General features: G+C 37.5%; 1 protein-coding gene across 4 annotated transcripts in view; it reads right to left on the bottom strand.

The window, feature by feature from the left end:
- Window positions 1-21,874, bottom strand: part of SKAP2 (src kinase associated phosphoprotein 2) — a 307,658-nt gene that overhangs the window by 139,779 nt on the left and 146,005 nt on the right. For 3 of the 4 annotated variants that reach the window (XM_059933743.1, XM_059933742.1, XM_059933745.1), the window contains 2 exons: window positions 3,285-3,390; window positions 2,646-2,671 (listed from right to left, as the gene is read on the bottom strand). In XM_059933743.1, coding sequence (XP_059789726.1) covers window positions 2,646-2,671; window positions 3,285-3,390 — 132 coding nt within the window. Of the gene's footprint in view, window positions 1-2,645; window positions 2,672-3,284; window positions 3,391-12,788; window positions 13,059-21,874 lie in introns of those variants that run through there. The other variant, XM_059933744.1, reaches the window with a different exon arrangement.

Below are 21,874 nucleotides of genomic sequence, written 5' to 3'. Positions count from 1 at the left end.
ACTCAGTCAGTAACACCTTTACTCAAATAGTAATATATTTTCATCCCCCCAAAAATTATTACAAGTCACATTTAAAAGCGCTATGACCTTACGATGTGACAGAGAACAAATTCTGAAATAATCATAATTGTAAAATAATTCTAAAATGAGCATAATTCTAGTGCATGAAGCCTGTATTTAGGAGTATACTTTATATTACTAGGCTACATTGTAACTAAGAACAAAAAACTAGAGTTAGATAGTTATTCTGTCATGTACAATATCTAAAGACTATAAGAAGAGATGTGAGAGGAAAGTAAGGAAGGATAACAGACATCTGTGAACATTAAAGAAACTAATAACTCACTTATTTGAAATGAGTAAATGTGAATTAATTCATTTTATTTAAGAACTCTCTTCCAGGTCCTTTTTTCTCCCAATAATGATATTAAAATGGTACCTAACCATCATGTAAAAATAAATAAATAAATAAAGTATGTGAAACAAATAGGAGTATAAAGGTAAAAAGCAGGAAAATAGCCTCTGTTCACTTCATTGTGACCCTATATTGACCTGAGAGAGAGAAAGAGAGAGAGGGGAAACAGGCAAAAGGATTTCTGTCCAGGTCTCCTTGGATGAAGACAATCCAAAAACCCCAAGAAGAAAATGTAAGAAAAAAAAGAAAAGCAGCATTATCAAAATATACTTACATGAATTCAATTTATTCAATGTAGAGATCTGATTATTAAAAAATTCCTGTTTTTAAAATATATGTCTTTTGAGCAATTGCTTATTCAACTATTAAGCCTGTACTAACTTCCCTTTACTATTTCTAACAAACTACAGGAATAGTCTTTTTAGAACAGTCGAATTATACTTTGAGAGTAGAATGGCATAAAATTACTCAGCTTCTCATATTTCTCCAAGATATACATCTAATTTATCCACAGGCTTACTTTTGAGCAGGCACTCTTGGTGATTAGTTAACTCAATACAGCAGTATTGAACAACAAATGACTTATTCAGAGGAAAATGATTATCGGGAATCTCTGAATTCTGTGTTATTTGAACTCTTACTCTAGGCTCATTTTTCAATTTCTATCAAATACTATATAAACTTCCATTCTCCTTAGAGACAAAGAATGTATCTCAGTAATGTAATTTTAATATCCACACACCTGAACAAGTCCTAAACCAGAATACCAAAGGGAAAGTTCCTACCCTATTATTGAATCATATGCAATTCTGCAATGACTTTATACTATCACATTTTCTTAGCTTAAAAATGTTTAACGTACAAATAATTAAGTCACAATGAGAGTCCAATAAGTAACCACTAGAACAAAATGTGCCTTTTAAGAAAAAAGGCAGAATCTGATATGTAATATTTCCCCCATAAACAGTGCACTGTATAAAAGTTATCATAATTAAAATGCATAAATTCATTATTTCTATACTCAACTAAGCAAAATACAACATGATTAAACCCACAGTTTAGGACTCATTATAGAGAACAAAGAAGTAGGTATTTGTGGAGAGGAGGAGTTTCCTGCTCTTCCCTTTATTTAACAGTGTTAAAAAAATTTAATATGGAAAAAAATCTCTTCTTATTTCCTCTAATCACAACAATTGTGATGACTTAATGTGAAAAGAAACTGTGGTTTCCTTTTAACTGATTTTAGGTTTGTCTGGTTAAGTAGTTGGTTTATTGAAACCGTCATTACTCTCTCACTTATCAGCTGGCAGAGATATGAGTTACTCTGTGGTATCTGCTCACCCCAGTTAGAAGATGCCACACTGCTTCCCCCAAACTCAGAGCCTAGCTTCACATAGTTAACTGACCTCATGTTGTGACCCTCATACCAGCATCCACAGGCTTCAGGTCATGACCTATGAATTAGCATCATGGAAGTAAGGGCCATACCAAGTTTCCCTTACAGAACTGAAGACGTGAAATAGTAGAAACTTCCTACGCCTTTCTGGATTTGGTTTTCAGTACGCTAAGCAGCTGTCTCTCAAATCTAAAGGAAGACAATCAGCTTACCAGCATTCTCACATATTTGAAAAAAATGAAACTGAACCCCCTTCTTTGAAAATGTCTATGGCATATATTTATTCATATCAAAAGAATCACAAGAATAATAAATACCAGCATTTGAAAAAGATTTTACTCATGCTTTCAAACAAAAATTGATACTGTTTTTAAACCAATTACCTTTTAGAAACATTACCTATGAGCACCCAGCCACAGGCCCTCCTGCTTCCATCACCACTATAAAGTAATCTCTACAGGGTTAAATGGTGATGGGTTGGTATCTCGCCTCTGCCTCACAAAATTCTTCCATGTGTAACTGCAGGTATATACCTTTCTTAACAAACTTCTGCCACAATGAACTCTAAGAACCATAAAACCTAAGAATGTTAAACACAGATTTCTGCATGAAAGATTGTGCAAAAGAAGACTGTGCAGAGTAGATTCTAGATATGTTTTTTAATTTTATTCTCAGCAGGGGGAGCTAGCACTCTCATCTTTAAAGTCTAAGTATACAACAGAGAAATTTAAATTTTTGACTCCAACTATCAAATTTCAGTATGTGTTAGATTTTCCTATTGAAAATCTCTGCAAGGGAAAAAAATGTCAAGTTTGACAAAACTTGAAAATTTACCTTTGTCTTGAAATTCCTGAAGATAGCTGCAAAATAAAGCAAGAACATTATATTTTAAAATAAAGGTTGACAAATCAAAACAAGATCTAATCAATGGCAATAATTCAAGTCTATTTTTAAATCTATATTGTAAATATAGATTTAGAGAAAAAACTACTTCCTATCCTGAAATGATAATTCCAAAAGGCTTATGGATTTATAATAAAGGTATTTTTAAAGACTTAAGTTACAGTAGTAAAACCAGAATATACCTTTAATACATACAACTTAAATTACATTTATTCATTTGAGTATCTGGAGGTATCTTCCGTATTTATGTTAAAATTCTCAATCTACCTATGTCTTATCAGTTAAACCAAATATATCCTCAAATAATCAAAATAAACAGTTGGATTTTGCTAGAATGCTTAGAAAAATACATAATCAATAGGCTTCACAAAAAACGGTATTATGATAAGTCTGTCTGTTTTTAAAAACTATTATAGTAGAAATATAGTTTGTCCTTTAAAAATACTTCAACCCAATTAAATTAGAACACACAAAATTTAATCCCACAATAATCAGTCCTTCATTAAAATGTTAATTACAACGTTTCTTATAAGTAAGAAATAAGTAATAAAAGGCAAGTAAGTGACTTACATAGACTTTACATCTTTTATCTTCTTAATAAGGGAGTCTCTCTTTTCCTTTGCTTTCTTGGATAAATTTTCCCCTCTCAGTACGTCTGCTACAAATGTTTCAACATCTAAACCATGAAATATAAGAAAAAGGATACAAATTATAGGAAAGAATCACTTTTTTTGTGAAGACAAATAGGACAATGATCGTTTCTACCCATAAGTGTTAATATCTGTACAATTTGTTACAGTTATTTATCAATCCAAAGCATAACAATTGAAGTATGTTTCAAATACTAAATTGGACAAATCTGTTCACCACTTAGCTAATAAAATGTGTATGCTCTACTTATGCTTAACACAGCGAATGCTATTAGAATGTTTGGCATCATTAAACCAGGAAGAAGCATGCAAGTTTTAATAAACTATGGTGCCCCATAAACAAATTCTCTGTATAAAAGCAAGTGCAGAGCTTTCATGCATGTTACTATCATTTTTTTTAGTATTTTGTAAGTTCCTGTATGAACAGGTCATTCACAATATTATATCAATATAAGCTAATGTCTCTGGCAAAGGCATCCTTTTCCCAGTGTAATCAATTTTCAGGTATATGCAGTGCTTAATGCTTTAAAGGAAAAACAAATCCCTTTTTCTAGCCAAGATTCCCAAATCAAACCCTCCTCTTTCCTACCTGCCCCACCTACTCTGGCCAGCTATTCTCAAATAAAAAAGAAAATCAGTTGTGTGGTTTTGTGTGCTCTTGCTTCCTGCCTTGGCATTACTACTTGGAAATATTTCTTTAAACAAAGGAAAAAGTGGCAAAATAGATTTAGCCACTATTTTAAAATATAGTAACCAAGAGATAAGACTTCTATGGCCTCATATAACATTTTCACAAAGTCTCTTTTTTTTTTTAATTCAGTAAACTTCCAAATTATTCTGCTTTCTAATTCTCTCTAGTATACAATTCCACCAAATCCTTATTGGTTTGATTTTACAATAGCCCCACTCTTATTGTTCATGAAATACTGTACAAGTTTAAATTAACTTTATATTCAGAATTTCAAATGTCACTTTGAGATATCTAATATAGAAGATACCATTAAAATTTTTTCAGTAGGCATGACTATAAACCACCCATATTTCATATTGAAGAGATGTGTATATGTTTTACTTTCTTTTTGTTTAACTAATTTGTCTCCTAATTCACACTGATAAAAAGATGGTATCAAAACATACAATATTATACTTAATTAATTCAAAGCAGTATAGCAAATAGTCTTTCAACTGTACTTATAATTAGCAACTTAAAGCCTAGTATTTGAAATAGAATGTTATAACTGATTTTAAATTCTTGATTACAAAAGTATGTTGATCCAAGGAGTGAAGCTGATTAAACTGTTATTCTATTCATTCATAATAGATTGTGTAAAAGTGATTCTTCACTAAATCAATATAAGTGAAATAATTAAAATTTAGTCTTGGAATAATTTTAAGTAGCTTTCTGGTTTGAAGCCCATTACTGACTAATGTTAAAAGTAACTATCAAAATGAAACAAAAGCAAAATGTCACAGCTTCTCTTTCCTTGAGCTGTCCATATTTTGAAGAGGGGGACACAGAGACATAATCCAGTACCAGTGCAAATTGGACCCACACTTCTAAAGTGAGTTCAAAATAATGAGACTTATAAAAAAGCACTCTTCTCTCAACTCTAAATTTTGTATGTACCCAGAGGAGCAAGGCAACCTCTGGACATTCAGATATTAGCTGAAATGGAAAAGATCAGTGGCTTCTCTGAGATGGCTCCAATAAATCTACTAAGAAACTGGAGGAAGAGAAGGAGTAGCACCTCTACTGTTGATTCTTTCTTCCAACCAGACTCAATACTTGGGAGAATCACTGGCATAACGATTGGTAGTTTGCTTAATGTTACTTTCACTCAGTGTTTGTCTTTAATTCCCTCATCCACACGAGTATTTAATTGCCTATTTTACATTTTCATTATACAATCCAAGTTTAAACAAACAGGATCTATTTTCTATCTCCGGAAGCAATAACAGAACGAATTACAGCCCGAGTTATTTCTTTAAAAGGTCTTTTCAGTTGTATAAAAACTCAGAAAACAAAAAGCTGTAATAGTGTTTCCTAACAGTGCCAAAAATATTTTTAAATTATTGAGCTATGCTATTTTGTGAGGAAATACTCGTTGAAGGAGTGTGAGACTGCAGGAAGAATCTGTGTTGTTTTCTGAGTGGGAGGAGATTCAGAGATTGCGCAAGGGGAAAATTCTATATTTTTAGAGTAGTCTTAATGTATTTATTCCTAAACTTATGCCACGAAAGGGGTTTAAGGCAACTAAAAAGATTTAACAAACATTGATTTTTAAAAATTATTTCACAAAGGAGATGTGGAAAGCGTACAACCTGCTTTTGCGTTTTTTTTGGTTTTGTTTTTAACAAATAAGAACTTCATAGTGGAAGCGATTCCTGCAATAATCTTCGTTTGTTGGTGCCCACAGACTCAACTGGTTTTCAAGTTTTTGAAATCTGGGTTTTTTTCTTAAAATCCATACTGTGCCCATTTATTTTGAAATCGAACGAAACCAGCCTCTCCTAGGCACAGGAGACCCTCTGGACGTGCCCGCGGCCTTCGCCGAGCCCCTGCGCGGAGCCCCGACCCCGCTACCCCGGCGCGAAGAGGTAGCGGGTGCTGGAAAGTTACTCGGCCTTCACCGGGAGATGCTCGGGCTCCGCCGTCCGAGACACTCGGAGTGTTAAACCCCAGGGCTCCCGTCATTGGAGCTGTGAGCAGGGAGCACTGGTTTGGGGCAGCGCCCTCGCCAGACAAATGGGACTGGATCTGCGGCTTTGTAGCTCAGAGCCAGGGTAATATTTCAAAAGCGAGCAATAAAAGTCCTGGGCGACTCAAGCACTCCCCTGGCTGGTTGGAAAAGAGATCTGAAGCTTTTTATTGTGCTCTGAATAGCCCTGCAAACGGTAAACTAGCGAGCGCTTTAGCCCTCTTCTACCTTCCTTTAGGGGTCATGTCCCTCTGTTAATATGTAGATTTCACTGACTCCAGACTGCCTGTAATTCGGGGAACAGCCGTAATTCGATTACAAGAAAAGGTCAGCCTGCCTCCTCGCTGGCCTCTTGGCCTGGTGAGTAGACAGAATTCCTTTCTCACAGGAGGGATCTCGGCTCACCCGCGTCCTCCACGGGAGAGGAGAAGCTTAAGGACCCACCCGGCCACGTGGAGAAAGCGCAGTTCCAGCGCCCTCTAAGCACCAGGTCTAATCCCTACCGCCGCTCCGCGCTTCGTCACGTAGACCGCAGGTCAGCGCCGGCCGCATTTAACCCCAGAATTGGCCCCATCTCCATCCGCCTCTGACCCCAAGTCATCACCAAGGAAAAAGTTATTCAGCGAATACAAATGTGGTGGTGATTTTTGCTCCTGTTACACCTTAGCATTGTCAGAGCAAACCTGATCTCCCGGTACAACTGTAAAGATCTGGGGGAGAAGGCCGCTGGGAAGATCTGATTTACAACCGCTCTGCAGATAAACGTTAAGGTCTGAAAACAAAATTAAAAGATGACATCATGTCTTGGCTCAGCAATCCTCAAGCAGTTTGAGTTAGAAACTTCTCAATAGCCATCGCAACCCCTAAGAGGCAAATACTTAGCACACACCAAATCACCGAGTGGTATTCAAATTTTCCTTTTCCTTTTCCTGTACATATGGACCCCCTAGAAAATCAGCCACTCATCTCCCCCTAGAGCCCGAGAGGCTACGACAGGTATCTAACACACACAGGCTAACAGCTTCCTACCAATTTCCATACTAATTACAGTTTCAAGGTGAAACCACACAAGGTTACGACAGTTTTTAAATTCTTGCAAACTATAAACTGTCGTCGGCTTCTCCAAGCTGAGTACATAGCACAGGTTCCAACTCTTTAAGAAAGCCGGGGTTTGACCACTTGTCCTCACCATCCTCCACCATGGAATATGACTTCCAGGCTGGAGGTTGTAAACAAGTCACAGAGGTAACACCTGGCGTCTTCTGCCTAGTCCCCCAACCAACCAATACCTCACCTCCCTGGGCAGGCATCCAAGTGTGCAGGCACAGGCGCGCATGCGTGCACGTGCACACACACACACACACACACACACACACACACAGCCTCTGTGATGGCCTGAATTGTATAGGAGAGGGGGGCAAGAATTAGAGTGAATCCACTACCACATGCTCAGCCCCAGATCAATGAATAAGTGTAAAACCAGTCAAACCATACCCCAAATGGCTTTACGACTTAATTCCACATCTTTCTCTACTTTATGAATTGGGCCAAGTTGCACTTTGTATTCACTGAGGTGCTATCACTAAACTTAACAAGAATCTCAGCCTAGAATTTAAGTTGGCATCAGAACAAAAAGAGAAGCTTTTCTTCTCTGTTAAAGGAGGGTATAGTCTGACCAAACACCTCCTGGTGAAAACATAAAAATCACTTAAACTGGGCACATGTAGACCAATTAAGCTAAATGCCCAAATTTGGAAAATGGCTAATTAAAAAGTTATTGATAGCTCTAATAAATGTCTTTCTCTTGATTACCCAGCACCTTTACAGGTTATGGATGAACTGTGGACTTTTCAAACATGGAAAAAGAGACAGGAACAAGCACAAGGAGTTCTCAAAGTATGATAGGAAAAACATACCTGAGTCTTACAATCCAATCATCTGATAACATTTTCAAAATTGGCTTTGGAGGCTAAGTGACTTATTTTGGTAGAAAACTGGACTGTTGAAGGATAGAGATGAATATTTTTCACCTCTAAAAGATGACTCGATAAATAGCACCTTAAAATCATCAAAATCTCTTTACCACACATTTTCAAAGAAGCCACAGTGAATAAAACATTAGTCTGAGATTTATACTATATTCACTGTTAGGTATCATGTATTGTAATGTGTTCACTATGTGATTGAAAAAGAAATGTAAACTCAGCGGAATGAAAAAGATAGACTTGGCTTTAATTGAAAAAGACAAACTAAGTGAATAATGAGTATATAAAAACTAGCCTATGCCACTTTTATCACCCATATATGACACTTAATCTTAAATTTATGAGAGACAACTGAACTGTGTTTCAAATCACCAGAGGCTTTTCCCACTCTGATGTTTCTGTCTTCTTTCTAGTAATACTTTAATGCTGATTAAGTAGAGCTAAGCTCATTAGGAAATTTTTTATATACTTCTCTTTTTTTAGAATATTTAGATTTCTTTTTTAAAAGAAAACCAGTGATAATTTGGATTGGGTAACTATAAAATTGTGCATACTAGCATATTATCAAGAGCTTTATTTAGTAATCTGAGATGAAAATACTTTAAAAGGAAAGTCATAAAAAAAACCAAGAGAGCCAAAGATCCTCTCCCAAGAAAAAACAGAATATTGTATGCTTAACATAGGCAAATAATTTTCCTAACATCACATCTTAAGTCATCATGTTATTTGACCCGTACAAGAAACTATAACTTTCTGGTCCCTTGATTTACAAACATATATTCCTATTTCTAGAAGAGAAAAATCTTAGAGGTGTCATGGACTGATTTCACTGTAAGATCAAAGGTTCTCATATCAAATTTAAACTCATTAGTTATTACTGCCAAAATGGGGCAGGCTTGTTCTTGCTCTATAGGAAAATCCAGGTGCTAAAGAAGTAGGTGACTATTGGTGACTCAGTAGGTGGCACTCTTCCCTTTACATACTCAGCCAATGCCCCAGAAGGAAGTTATGAGACACTAGATACACCATAAATGATTCTCATAAGAAAAATAAAACCGAATGTTGACCAAATTATAAATGGAACTCTGGAAGGGTGGAAATCAAACCACACTATTGCATTGAAAAAAATTCTACCTCTATCGCAACTGAATTCCGTTCTTTACCTAGTGTCTCTAAAGGGATTATCAATTATGTGTGAAGGTTTTTTAAAATGTCCTGAAAATTCTCAATAGAGGAAAATGCAATATTTCTAATCAAGACTGCCAAGTGAACAAAATCTCAGGGTCACTTTGCAGACACCACTCTGTTTATTGTTTGTTTGGTTTGGGTTTGATTTTTCAGAGTATACTAACAACCATCATTTTCTTCAACACTGGTTTCATTTTCTAACCCAATGAAAAGAAACTAACATTTTCTTACAGCTTTCCTTTTTAAATATGTTGTCTAAAACAAATGAATGAGAATATCTAACTGCAAACCACCAAGAGTCCAGTATTCAAAGGGCGATTAAACAAATCAAGGGGATTGGGGGTGGGGGGTGGCGAGCAGTGGTTCTAATTCCTCTCACTTTCTTGCCTGCCTGGAGGAAAAACTCACATAAATCAAGATTATTCTTGCTGTTCATCCCAGTCAAAATATTTGGATGTGGGAGAAGATTAAATGGACAAGATTTGGGATAATCCTTTGATTCTAATTATCCCAGCTAAACCTGTTCTTCCATTGTGGTGAAAAAAAATTAAAGGTTGCCTGTAGTGCATATGGCAGTCCCCAATTTACTTTTAACAACAAAAATCTGTAAACCTTTTTCTATTCATGGGACAAGAAAATAATTCAACACTTTTATAAAAAGTATAGGCTATCAATATTTAATATACTGATTCCACAGAAATAAAAATAACTAATGGTCAAACTATATAGCCACTTTTTCAAGAGCATCATTAAATGTGAGGTAAGAATGATAACCTCTATGGATTTTTGCATTTCTAAAGAACTTTTTTTAAAGGGAAGGAATCAGAAGGAGGGGGGAACAAATATTGAAAAGGAAGCCTAAAATAGATATAATCAGAGGAAAAAATAAAGAGAAGAGAATACTAAATTGATAAGAATACATTTGAGCACCTACCTCTATCAAGCAGTTGAAACGTCAAACATTTAACACATATGGCATAATGATTTGGATAAAGGGAACACGGAACGCAATGGGAAATGTCCAAAACATTTTTTTTATAGGCATTATCTTTTGACTTTATATTCTTTTTTTCTGAAGGGATTTTAATGCCTGAAAAGTTTAGTTCCTTATCTTCTCTACCCTGGAATTCTAGCATAGCGCCATGCATTCTAAGAGTGCTCAACTGTTAACTACAACCACCACTGCCAATATCTCCTAATTACTTTCAAAGAAAGAACTAGGTAAGCCAGCAATATCTTTAAAATTCAAACCAATGTCAACTCTTCCTCTATAGTTTTAATAATTTTAAATCTAACCATGTCCTATTACCCAAACACTTGAATAATGCAAATGATCATGCACAATCCAACAGAATTTTTTGGATAAAAACATGTGAAAAAAAATTGCTCAGAGCACTTATTCTTGAAACCTTTCCTACCTCAAAAAAAGATTTTAATTAAAGTCAACCATAAAATGTTAACCATTTTCTTTGAATGATTAGTTTAAAAAGAAAACTGAAAAACACTGGTTCACTTGTTTCATTTCTTTACAATTTATCTCATATATATTTCCTCATAGCCATACCTCTTGAAAATATCCTCTGAAAATAAAGTATAAGTCAAATTTGTAATCAACAAAATTTTAATGTTTTATTATTTGTTTTTAATACTTCATGTGTTTTAATATGTGATTTGCTTTAATAATGTGAAATACTGAAAATGTCAATAAAATGATTTTTAAAACACTGATTTCAGACATTATGTAAGTATTATTATCTGATTAAAGAGAGAGAGGTGGCTAAAGTATATAGGAAGTTAGCAATGGCAGATAATTTAAATATTATTTAATTCTGAGCTTTCAATTAAATTACGCAAATAAGGGCTACATGAAGTATTTGTAATCTATGGGGATCAGAGAATAAAGAGTCTCATAACCCATATATCATACTATCTGCAAATGTATGACTATGGATCCAGATAGCAAACTGTCTACTGTGGAGCTGTCAAGCTTCAAAAGCATGTACCCAGAGGTCTACACTTTACATCTTAAACTCAAAAATTCACACCTAGAATATCCTGGAAGTGGTGACATCTACTTTTAGAGTTATGATAAACAGTTCTCTGACCTGGTGACTAAGATAATATTCTAAGCAAGGAATTCCAGCATAGTAACAACAAAAATGTTAACTGTAGTAAAACAAAATCAGCACTCACTTGAAACTCTCATAGAATGGAATAAAAGCTGCCTTCACTCAGCCCCTACAGTTCTTTCAATATTTCCCTTAGTGGTACCCATTAATGACAACAAGCATTTCTTAGAGTGAAACACTGTCCCACCACAAATGCATTCATCACACTGCAATCATGTTCACATAAACATGTCTGCATTCATACACTATTGGTTTTATCTTCTCTATCACATTCAAAATGCTAACCACCAAAACAGTGTAACAGCATATAAGATTTGGTCTCACAGTGCTCTAAAAGTAACTTACTACTTAAAATGTCACATTTTAAACACTGCTTTAAGAGTTAAAATAAGCAAATCGTAGCACAGGCATTAAGAGAAACTCTTTTAATCCAGTTATTCATGACCAATGTTGAAGGATACTAAAGAAACAACTAAAGAAAAATAAAAATTTTTAATCAAAGTTCAGTATTCAGAATTCTGATGTACACATGACAAAGTGAATAATGGGAAGAATTCCAGAGCATCAGGATAGGTAAGATTTGTGCTACCCTAAAACAGATGTATTGTCTTTTCTACCTTGTGCAGAAATACAAATTTTTTAACAGCCCTTAGTGAAAATACACATCTCCATATCAAGTATATTAATGAACTAATAGTGGATTCATAACAGCCTTGAAGAATGCATCTTTAATTCCTAATTTCCTATAAATGGTAATTTAAAACTGAAAAGGGGAAGATGAGGGTGCAAAGATGAAGTACTGTATTTTAATCGTGTGACACAGGAAGTTGGACTTTAACACATCCTTCCTTTTTTGTTTTAACATGTTACTCAGGCTGAAGACAAGTGGCCATTTGAAAGTCAGGCTCTTTTCGAAGGTCTCAAATATGGGTGGACTGAATGTTCAAGAAAAATGGGAGTTTTCGAAATGACAAACCCTTTGGTCCCATAACCCCAAACTCCTAACCCCTGTAGCTCAGAAATCTTTCTCCTCCATCGGCCAGGCAACCGAAAACTACTTCTTTGACTTCTCTCTCCCTCTCTCCCTCCCTGCCTCTCTCTCTCTCTCTCCCTCCCTCTCTCTCATACACACACACACACACACACACACACACGGCGTCTTCACGACACATACAGAATTGTCCTGATCGCGTTAGTGTAGCCAAGAAGGGCTTCCCCACCATTCTCGCACCAAATTTCAACACACACGCCCACTCCCATTCTCAGACCCCACTTCCCCACTCCCAGTCCCGCTCCCACTGGGCAGGAGGCGTAGGGAGAGCGGAGAGGGAGGGGAGAGACTCCGAACGCTTCTGTCCCCACCGGCTCGCCGTCCCCGCGCCCCCGCCCCCGCCGCGTTACCCGCCCCCTTCCCGCTTTTTACCTGCCAACAGGTTCCTAATTTCCTCGGGGAGGGGGTAGGGAGAGGAGGTGCTGCTGGGGTTGGGCATGTTAGGGAGCGCGGGGCGTGCGGGGAAAGGACCTGCGCTGAAAGGGGACCCGACCGGCTGGGGTTGCGGCTGCGACCTAGACTCGGGCTAGCAGTCCCGGTAAGGACAGCGGGGCTACGAGTCCGGACACTGCCGGGCCGAGGCTCACAACAAGGAAGTCACTGAAGCCCCAGCTGCGGCTGCTGGACTCTCGGCCCAGCCCCGCCCGGCAATTCGGGGCGGGGCGGTGGGCGGGGAGGAGGCCCGAAGGGCCAGAGGGGCCTTAACTGCGCATGTGTAACCCTCGGTTTTCCACGCCTCCGAAAAAGAGCCCCTGGGTAGGCCACACCCACCGCTACGTAGGGGCGCGGGAGGGGGAGCGGCTGGTGGGAAGGGAGTGGACTGCGGCTGCATCACCTGATCCAGCGCCTGAGGTGCCTTGCGGCCATTTTTGTCACTGGTACCCCCGCAACTGCTGACCATTTCTCCACGGTCCCGGAAAATAAGGTATCCGTAGTGCCTCCAAGTTTTCCGATTGAGAGACTTTCTGGACCTCAATCAGCCCCGCCAAGGTGTAACACCTCGCCCAGTACCCCACATGGAATTTTCGACCCCCCTAAACTACTATGGCCTTCTTTGTCCGATTGCATGATGGCAACAAAGTCTCAACTTCAGCCAGTGCTCCTTCAGAAGCCAGTCTGGAGCTGCTCCAGAGAGCGCTCTGATTGGCTCTTAACACTACTTTTCTACCTAATTTAGATTTTTGGGGTGACTGATTTCCCCCACTCCGAAGAGCAGGGAGGTCTAGTTTCAAACACAAAGCTAAGTAGACACAGATACCACTGTCTACCTATAAGAATCAAAAAGAAAATTGCTGGTGATTAGTAGAATGGAATTATAAAATCTGTTCACTCCAACGTGATCATTTAATCAACACATACTTATTGTCTCCTATCTCCAAATCTTCTTACAGGTTTTCTCTAAAAGATACGTTCTGGTGCTTTTAAAGGGGTGTGTGTGTGTGTGTGTGTGAAAGAAAATAAATAAATAAATAAACACACTTTTTTTTTCTTCAGATAGGAACCGCCATGGCAAAGGTCTTTCCTAGATGCCACTTGTATTTTGAAGATTTTATTGCAGCTCCAATAACAATGTAAATTGTTTATTCCTCTACCCTCCAACTCTCACTAGATCAATGCTCCTTAAACTTTAGTTTGCTAGAAGCACATTGAGAACCTATTAACAATGCAGATTCTAAAGTCCCACTCCCAGAAATTCTGATTCTGTCTGTTTAGGATGGGACTTTACTGATTGCGTTTTAAACAAGCCCTATAGGTGATTCCTTCTAGCTCCTGTATGGCACAAAATTTGTCATAACTTTCATCCCCACCTGGAACCCCAAACATGACACAGAGCAATGGCTCCATTAATATTTCACACCAAAAAATCTTAGACAGTAATAGTAAAAAATTAAGTAGTCAAATATAAGTCATTTTTGTATAATTCTCTAAGAAATACACCAAACACTAATTATAAAAGGAAAAATTAGAACATTTTGGAGTTCTCTCAAAACAAAACAAAAAAGACAAAAACTTTACAATTGAAGTAAAATGTGCAAAATAACAAAAAAGACACCCCAAAACAAACCTATTCCCTAAAATGGAATCTGAAATTCCTGCTCAGATTTAGAACTGTGATGAATTATAGAAAAATTGCTGAAAATCGGAATTCTTTTTGGTGGAGGTAAAAGTGAATAAAGAGTCATTTTACAAGGTAAGTCCTCCAACTTCAAATAATTGAGAATTATTATTCTTAAACTACAAAATTATCTTCCTAAAGAAGGAAGAAACTATTTTATGGACATACTATATTAGTGAGGATTCTTCCTCCCTTTACAGCTATCACATAAAATTCTTCATCTTGTCACACTTTTTATTAAACCAGGCCTCCAAATGTTCCTATCCATTGTTTCTTTCTGATAGAACTGACCAGATTTTTTAAAATTCTTACGTCTCATTTATTTATTTACACTCCACTCATTCCACAAAGGAACTGAGGTGATTTACTCTTGTATCAAATAGACAGCTTTCTGCAGTGGATCAAATGGACACTGTCTCCACTGCTGATTATGACAAGTCATTCTTGTTAGTGAGAGACAGGAAACTATTAGGATTGCCTTAAAATATATAGCATCTAGGAGTCCAAATAAAAAAGGCAATAACAGAAAATGGACTCTTTGTATGAAACACATTTCCCCTATTTAGGAAACCATTCTCAGACACAGGTTCATGATGGATTTACTTGGGCAATGCTTTGTATACTCTATCATTTTTACTGTTTATTGTTAAAGTTACTGAAATTGATTGTAAGACACAAAGAGAAATAGAGAGAGGCTAGAAGAAATATATTCTTAAAGAAATTTTTTTTTTTTTTTTTTTTAATAAATTTATTTATTTATTTATTTATTTATTTATTTATTTATGGCTGTATTGGATCTTCGTTTCTGTGCAAGGGCTTTCTCTAGTTGTGGCAAGCGGGGGCCACTCTTCATCGCTGTGCGCGGGCCTCTCACTGTCACGGCCTCTCTTGTTGCGGAGCACAGGCTTCAGACGCGCAGGCTCAGTAGTTGTGGCTCACGGGCTTAGTTGCTCCGTGGCATGTGGGATCTTCCCAGACCAGGGCTCGAACCCGTGTCCCCTGCATTGGCAGGCAGATTCTCAACCACTGCGCCACCAGGGAAGCCCTAGAAGAAATATATTCTTATTTCTGATTTCCAAATGTTTCCGTAACAAAAAGTAGGAAGGAAATCAAATCATACTTTACATTTTAAACTAGTCATATTAGGTAAAAAAGAATAATAAATGACACTTTAAATCTCAACCTGAAAGAGACAGCAGCTTCCCTACCATTATGCACAGACTAGATTCTGGAAAAATCTCATGATTTGACTTCTCAAAAGTAAATCCTTTAGTTCAAAGAAGATGTGTGTGTGTATACATATATATTTCCTTATTACTAAAGCTAACCTCCTTCCTTACATCTTTCAAAGTTAGCTTAGCTGAATAAGTATTTGCCCACAGGCTTAATTTTAAAAGAATCTGAACACTGAAGAAAAAACAAGACAGTGAGCTAAAACAATTTACTTTTCTCTACCTCTCTTATCTTTATTTGGCTTTCATAGGCATGTGGAAGAAAGATTATATTTATACTTAGGCACTGTATTAGTTATCTGTTGCTACATAACAAAACTTAGCTTAAAACAAACATTTAGTATCTCACACAGTTTCTGATGGTCAGGAATCCATGATCAGTTACGCTGGATGGCTCTGGCTCAGAGTCTCTCAGGTTACAGTCAAGCTATAGGCTGGGTTGCAGTCATCTAAAGACTCGACCATAGCTAGAGGATCAGCTTTGAAGAACGTTCACCCACAGTACTGTTGGCTGGAGCTCTCCATCCCCTTTGCTGTTGGCAAAAGGCATCAGTTCCTCACTACATGGACTTCGCAGGGCTGCTTGAGTGTCTTCTTAACATGGCAAGAGCAAGTGATCCAAAAGGTATCCAAAACCAAGACAGAAGCTGCAATGTCTTTATGACTTAATATCAGAAGAGGCATAATTTACTAATGCCATATTTTATCGGTCACACAAACCAAGCCTGGTATATAGAGGGAAGGGACTGCATAAGGCTGTGAACACCAGGAGGTAAGAATCACTGGAGCCATACTGGAAGCTGGCTATCATAGTCAGCCCTTTGGTTCCCAATGATTCACATCTATCCCAGTGCAAAATGCACCCATCCCCTCCCAAAGCTATGTGCAAAGTCTCATCCCATTATGGCATCAGCTCAAAATCCAGAATCTCATCATCTAAATCAAGTCCAAGTGTGGATGATGCTTCTTAAATAAAGCTCCTCGAGTACAGTTCTCTCAATCTAAAGACCTATCAAGTAAAAAGACAAGTTATCTGCTCCCCATATAACATACAACAGTGGGACAGGCATAGGATAACCACTATAGACATTCCTGTTCAGAGAGGACAGGAACAATAAGAAGTATACAGAGATTACTGGTTCATAGCAATTCTGAAATCCAACTGGGAAAATGTCACAGGTTCTTTGATTAGGACAAAATTATACTCCCACCTGGAATAACTCCTCCACAGATCTCAGTTCTGCACTCTGAGTCATCCTTCCTTTTCTGTGAAAGGTAGTCCATGTTTTCATTTGAATAGTTTTCTTGACCTGCTTCCTGCCAGTGGCCTTAGGGGATCAGAAGACCTCTTTTCATTTTGTACTGTCACTATCCCAGTTTCTATCAGGGTTCAATCAGAGAAGCAAAACCACTAGAATGGAAATAGAGATAGATAGATAATATAAAGGAATTTGTTACAGCTATTTGACCCTACACAATTGTGGAAGGTGGTTAAACTGTCTCTGTAAGGCTGTTATCTTTGCATCTGATGTTGGAGCTTGAAGTCCAACAGAGCAGAGTCAGGAAGGGAAGATGAAGGAGATTCATGACAAGCTGGAATGCAGAAGCATAGTTCATGAGGACAACATAAAACCCAAATTAGCTCTTGCTGCCTCTGACCTTGGTAGTACTTACGCCCTGCAGAAGCTGGGGTCCTTCACTGCAGAGTTAAACACACACTGGACTCATGATTCAGAGACCTGAAAGGAGGATCTAGCAAAAGATGGAGCAGTTGCAGGTCTGGCTGCTGCCTCAAGCCAATGAAGTGAGCCAGAAGATAAGCAACAATATATGTGAGCTACAAAATGACTGCTGCTTCACTTCTGCAAATCTCACACAAGAATCTCTTTCGTGGCCCACCCTAACCGGAAATAGACAGAAAAAGGAATTCCAGGAAATATAGGTTGACAGATTGCAAAGCCACCAAGCATACACTTGTATTATAAGAGTGGATTAGATAAAGGAAGCAGTTGAAATTTTGCATTTATTTTGCAGCCTAATACATTTTTAAAACTTTTAAAACCTATTATGTCTTTTAAGTCATCTAGTAAGAGCTCTTTTCAAAGTTTTTAGAAATGAAGATGTGTTTTTACTTTCTAAATTTTTATCCCTTTCTTCATTTGAATATTCTAAGACTGGTAGGTATGAGGTTATCATTGTGTGGCAGTCAGCAGGAAAAAAATCATATTCTCACTGGAATTCTGGAATGTGAAGTCATTTACCCTTAAAAGATGTGGGGACTTCCCTGGCGGTCCAGTGGTTGAGGCTCTGCGCTTCCACTGCAGGGGGCACGGGTTCTATCCCTGGTCAGGGAACTAAGATCCTGCAAGCCGCGCGGCTCGGCCAAAAATAAAATAAAATAAAATATTTTTTTTAAAAAAGATGTGATACAGAACCCGACCTGTATCAACAGGTTCTGGTAGATATGGCTCACTAACTTGTCTTTTGAGTTTTTAGGTCATAGTTACTAATCCTATTAGTATAATTTATGAATTTAGCGAGATAAGGAAACTCATTCTCTTTTGCTTTCCGTCTCATTTGCATACACACAAACATATACTCAGGCATTTTGCTGCTCCAGTCAATCATTTCAAAATAAGAATAATAAGAATTTAATGTAGACTGGATTTGAGTTCTTAACAAAATGCTGTATATCTTTAGGGTTCTACAAATTAGGAATAAGGTAAGAGATCTATCCATCACATTTTGGGCTTGTCAGAGGCTACCGGGTTCTCTGCCCAGGTAACAGCTCTCTTCTCGATTTAACTGAAATTGGTTCCCCTATCCAGACTCTCAATACTCAGAGACCTTACCATTGTAAGGTCAGTCCTGATAATCTGACTCTGATCTTATATCCTAGTTCTAGTAACTGAGTTTCTCCTGCCTGGGTTCTGAGACCAAGCCTTTTACCTTGCCTACTTTTAGTAAAGGGACATATTTGTTTTGATTCCTTCTAGCCTTCTTGGACTATGGCTTCTGCCTTACTCTTGTAGTGTTGATTTATAGGCTGGTATTATATTCTAGGTGGATCTCCAGAGAAGAGATGGACCCAAATCTGTCTTGCCTTCTACTTATCAGGCTTGGTCCTCAGAGTATGGGCACTAGGAACATGCCAAGAAAATGCTTATTCTTTTTTAGTATATAAAATTGAAAACAGACCCTCTTCTCTCCTCTTTTACTCCTCTGTGGTTTGGTACGGTTACTCTGTGAGCAGGTACATAAAAAAGACAAGAACTTTTGATTCTCCCCCTTAATTCTCGTCATCAGAATCTCTACTTTCTACTCAGAGGCCTGAGTGAGTGACCTTGAAGATTCTATTTTATTCTTGGCTCATAATAGACTTAGGGAGAGTTATCTTCATGCTTAACCTGAGAGATAATATGCAAAGTCACTGGTGTAATTTAAGCATCCTCAGTTCACCCTATTCCCCAGGATGATCCTGACCTACACTTCCTGAAATTGTACTAATTAGAGACTTGGGAGAGTGGACAGATGACTCTTTCCCTCTGCACCTCAGTCTAGATTGGTTTGAGAAGTCAGGTCTTGTATAATACCTGGATTAAGCACAATGTGGTCTTGGATGAACGATAACTGAGACAGTATTTTGGAATTTAAAATATCCTGAGAGAGGGCAGGCTGCATGGACCTACCAAGGAATGGTTTCGGGACTAGCCATGTAAAGCAAGCAAGGTGTTCACGGGCATATTTCACGCTGTGTTCCCTCCAGTTTCCTTAGGGTACCTCTAGTCCCCGCAACAGCCTTACCAACATTTACTGAGAAGATAGTCTTCTAGAAGACTGAAACTGAAGAGCATAACTGCCTTATTATTTAAACTTTAATGGATTCACATTTGAGCTCTGATTGAACTAATCAGAGTTCAATCATTGACTCCCACATGAACTATTTACTCAATTTTCCCTACCCTTACCTATAATAATTATTTTTGTTACAGGAATTTATTTTATTTTTGTTATGTATTGTAGTTATTAAAAACATGACTTTAGATGAAGCATAATTTTCTAATACATTTCTAGAAATCGTTTTATAGCTAAGTTGGCAGAGATTTTAGAACATTAAACAATTAGAAATAGGTCTAGGTTTCTTTCTATATGTAAAGACAAAATAGTACATTGTGCTCGGAGTCCTTCCACTTATTATAGTACATCTATTCTCACCAGGCAATTTTAAAATACCAAGCTGTCTTCAGCAACAGAATTCAGTGGGTTTGTGCCTAATATATTCATGAAGGGCTTTGATGGATTTGGTAACCATAAGCAGCTGTTAACATTAAATTGCCATTTAATTTTTTTCAGTGACTTTCAAAGTTGTCAATATTAAACAGGAGTGTTTTGCAAATCATTACTTTAAGACCGATAAGAATAAAATTAAATAAAATTTAAAAGGCTCAAACAAATTCTCCCTTTTTTCTATAGTGTCCCTCTACTAGCAAACAAATAAAAAAATTTTTACAGAATTTTCAGCACTACCTTATATAGTTGCCAAGAATTTGCTTGTATATTACTATACTCAGATATTCTTCCATTCCTTTCCCACCTCCCCCGCCCCCATTTAATTTTTGTCCTTTTTTCATATATCTCAGCTTTGGTTGAAAAGAAAAACTAACCTGGAAAACTACTGGGTAGGTCCACATAAGTATAAATGACCTTCACTATAGTGACAAAAAAATTAAGTACATTTTTCCTTATTCTCCTACAATCAGGTAAAGCTTGTGGAGTTTTGCTGTTGTTGTTGTTGTTTTAATTTTTCCAACTTTAATGAGATATAATTGACATATAACGTTGGATAGGTTTAAAATGTACAATGTTATGATTTGATATATGTATATAATGCAAAATAGTTACCACAATAAGATTAGTTAACACATCGAGGCACGTGCTTCTTAATAATCTAGGCACACCAAAAAAGCAATTATTTATCTATCAGTAAAATAACCATAGGTAGAGAATAAGAACAGGAAAGAGGAAAATCCAAGATCTCTACTGTAACAGTTAGCTATGGCCACAAAAATGAAGCATAAACTCTCTCAAAATTCACTGACTTAACAATAATTCTCAGAGATGTGTGGGGTGGCCAATGATCAGATGAAGGTTAACTAATCCAGGCTGGGCTCAGCTAGGACTATTCAGCTCTACTCCACTTGACTCTGACTTGGGCATGTTCTTGTCACGGCAATGACAGAGGTGCAAGAGAGCATGCCCAGTCACATTAGCACTTTTCAAGCCTTTGATTGCATCACAACTGCTAAGATCTCATTGGCCAAAGCAAGTAACATGGTCAATCCCAGAGCCAAGGGGTGGGGAAATACTCCTTAACCAAAAGAGGACAATGCAAAATTACTGCAAAGGATATGGATGTATAGTCCTATTTCTGGGGAAGAATGAAGAGTTGGAACAGTAATTCAGTCTACCACAATGCAGTAGGCCAAATAATGGCTGTCCCCCAAAGATGTCCACATCCTAATCCTCAGAACCTGTAAATATGTTACCTTACATGGCAAAAGGTATTTTGTATAGGTGAATAAATTAAGGATCTTGATATAGGGAGATTATCCTGGATTATCCACGTGGACCCAATATAACCTCAAGAGTCCTAATAAAAGGGAGGAGGAAAAAAAAAAAAAAAAAAGGGAGGTAGGAGGGTCAGAGTAAGAGAAAGAAATGTGATGACAGAAGCATAGAGATTTTAAGACGCTTTGAAGATAGAGGGAGAGGCCACAAACAAGGAATGCAGGTGGCCTCTAGAAGCTAGAATAGGCAAGGAAAAGGATTCTCCCCTGGAGCCTCTAGAAGGAACACAGCCCTGCTGACACCTTCATTTTAGCCTAGTGAAAGCCATTTCAGACTTCTGACTTCCAGAACTGTAAGATAATACATTTGTGTTATTTCAAGCCCCTAAGTTTGTGGTAATTTGTTACAGCAGCAATTGGAAACTAATATACACCTACAAAATCTATTATCTGAATAAGAGATTTCTAAATAATCAATAGAACCAGCATACGTAATCTTACTACCAACTAAATATCATTTTAGTAAATAAAGCTATTTGTAGA

This window comes from Balaenoptera ricei, chromosome 9 (genome assembly GCF_028023285.1).
Source record: "Balaenoptera ricei isolate mBalRic1 chromosome 9, mBalRic1.hap2, whole genome shotgun sequence".
In the NCBI taxonomy this organism is placed as follows: domain Eukaryota; kingdom Metazoa; phylum Chordata; class Mammalia; order Artiodactyla; family Balaenopteridae; genus Balaenoptera; species Balaenoptera ricei.
Note: the sequence above shows the minus strand (reverse complement) of the source record. Positions and strands in the feature narration are given on the sequence as shown.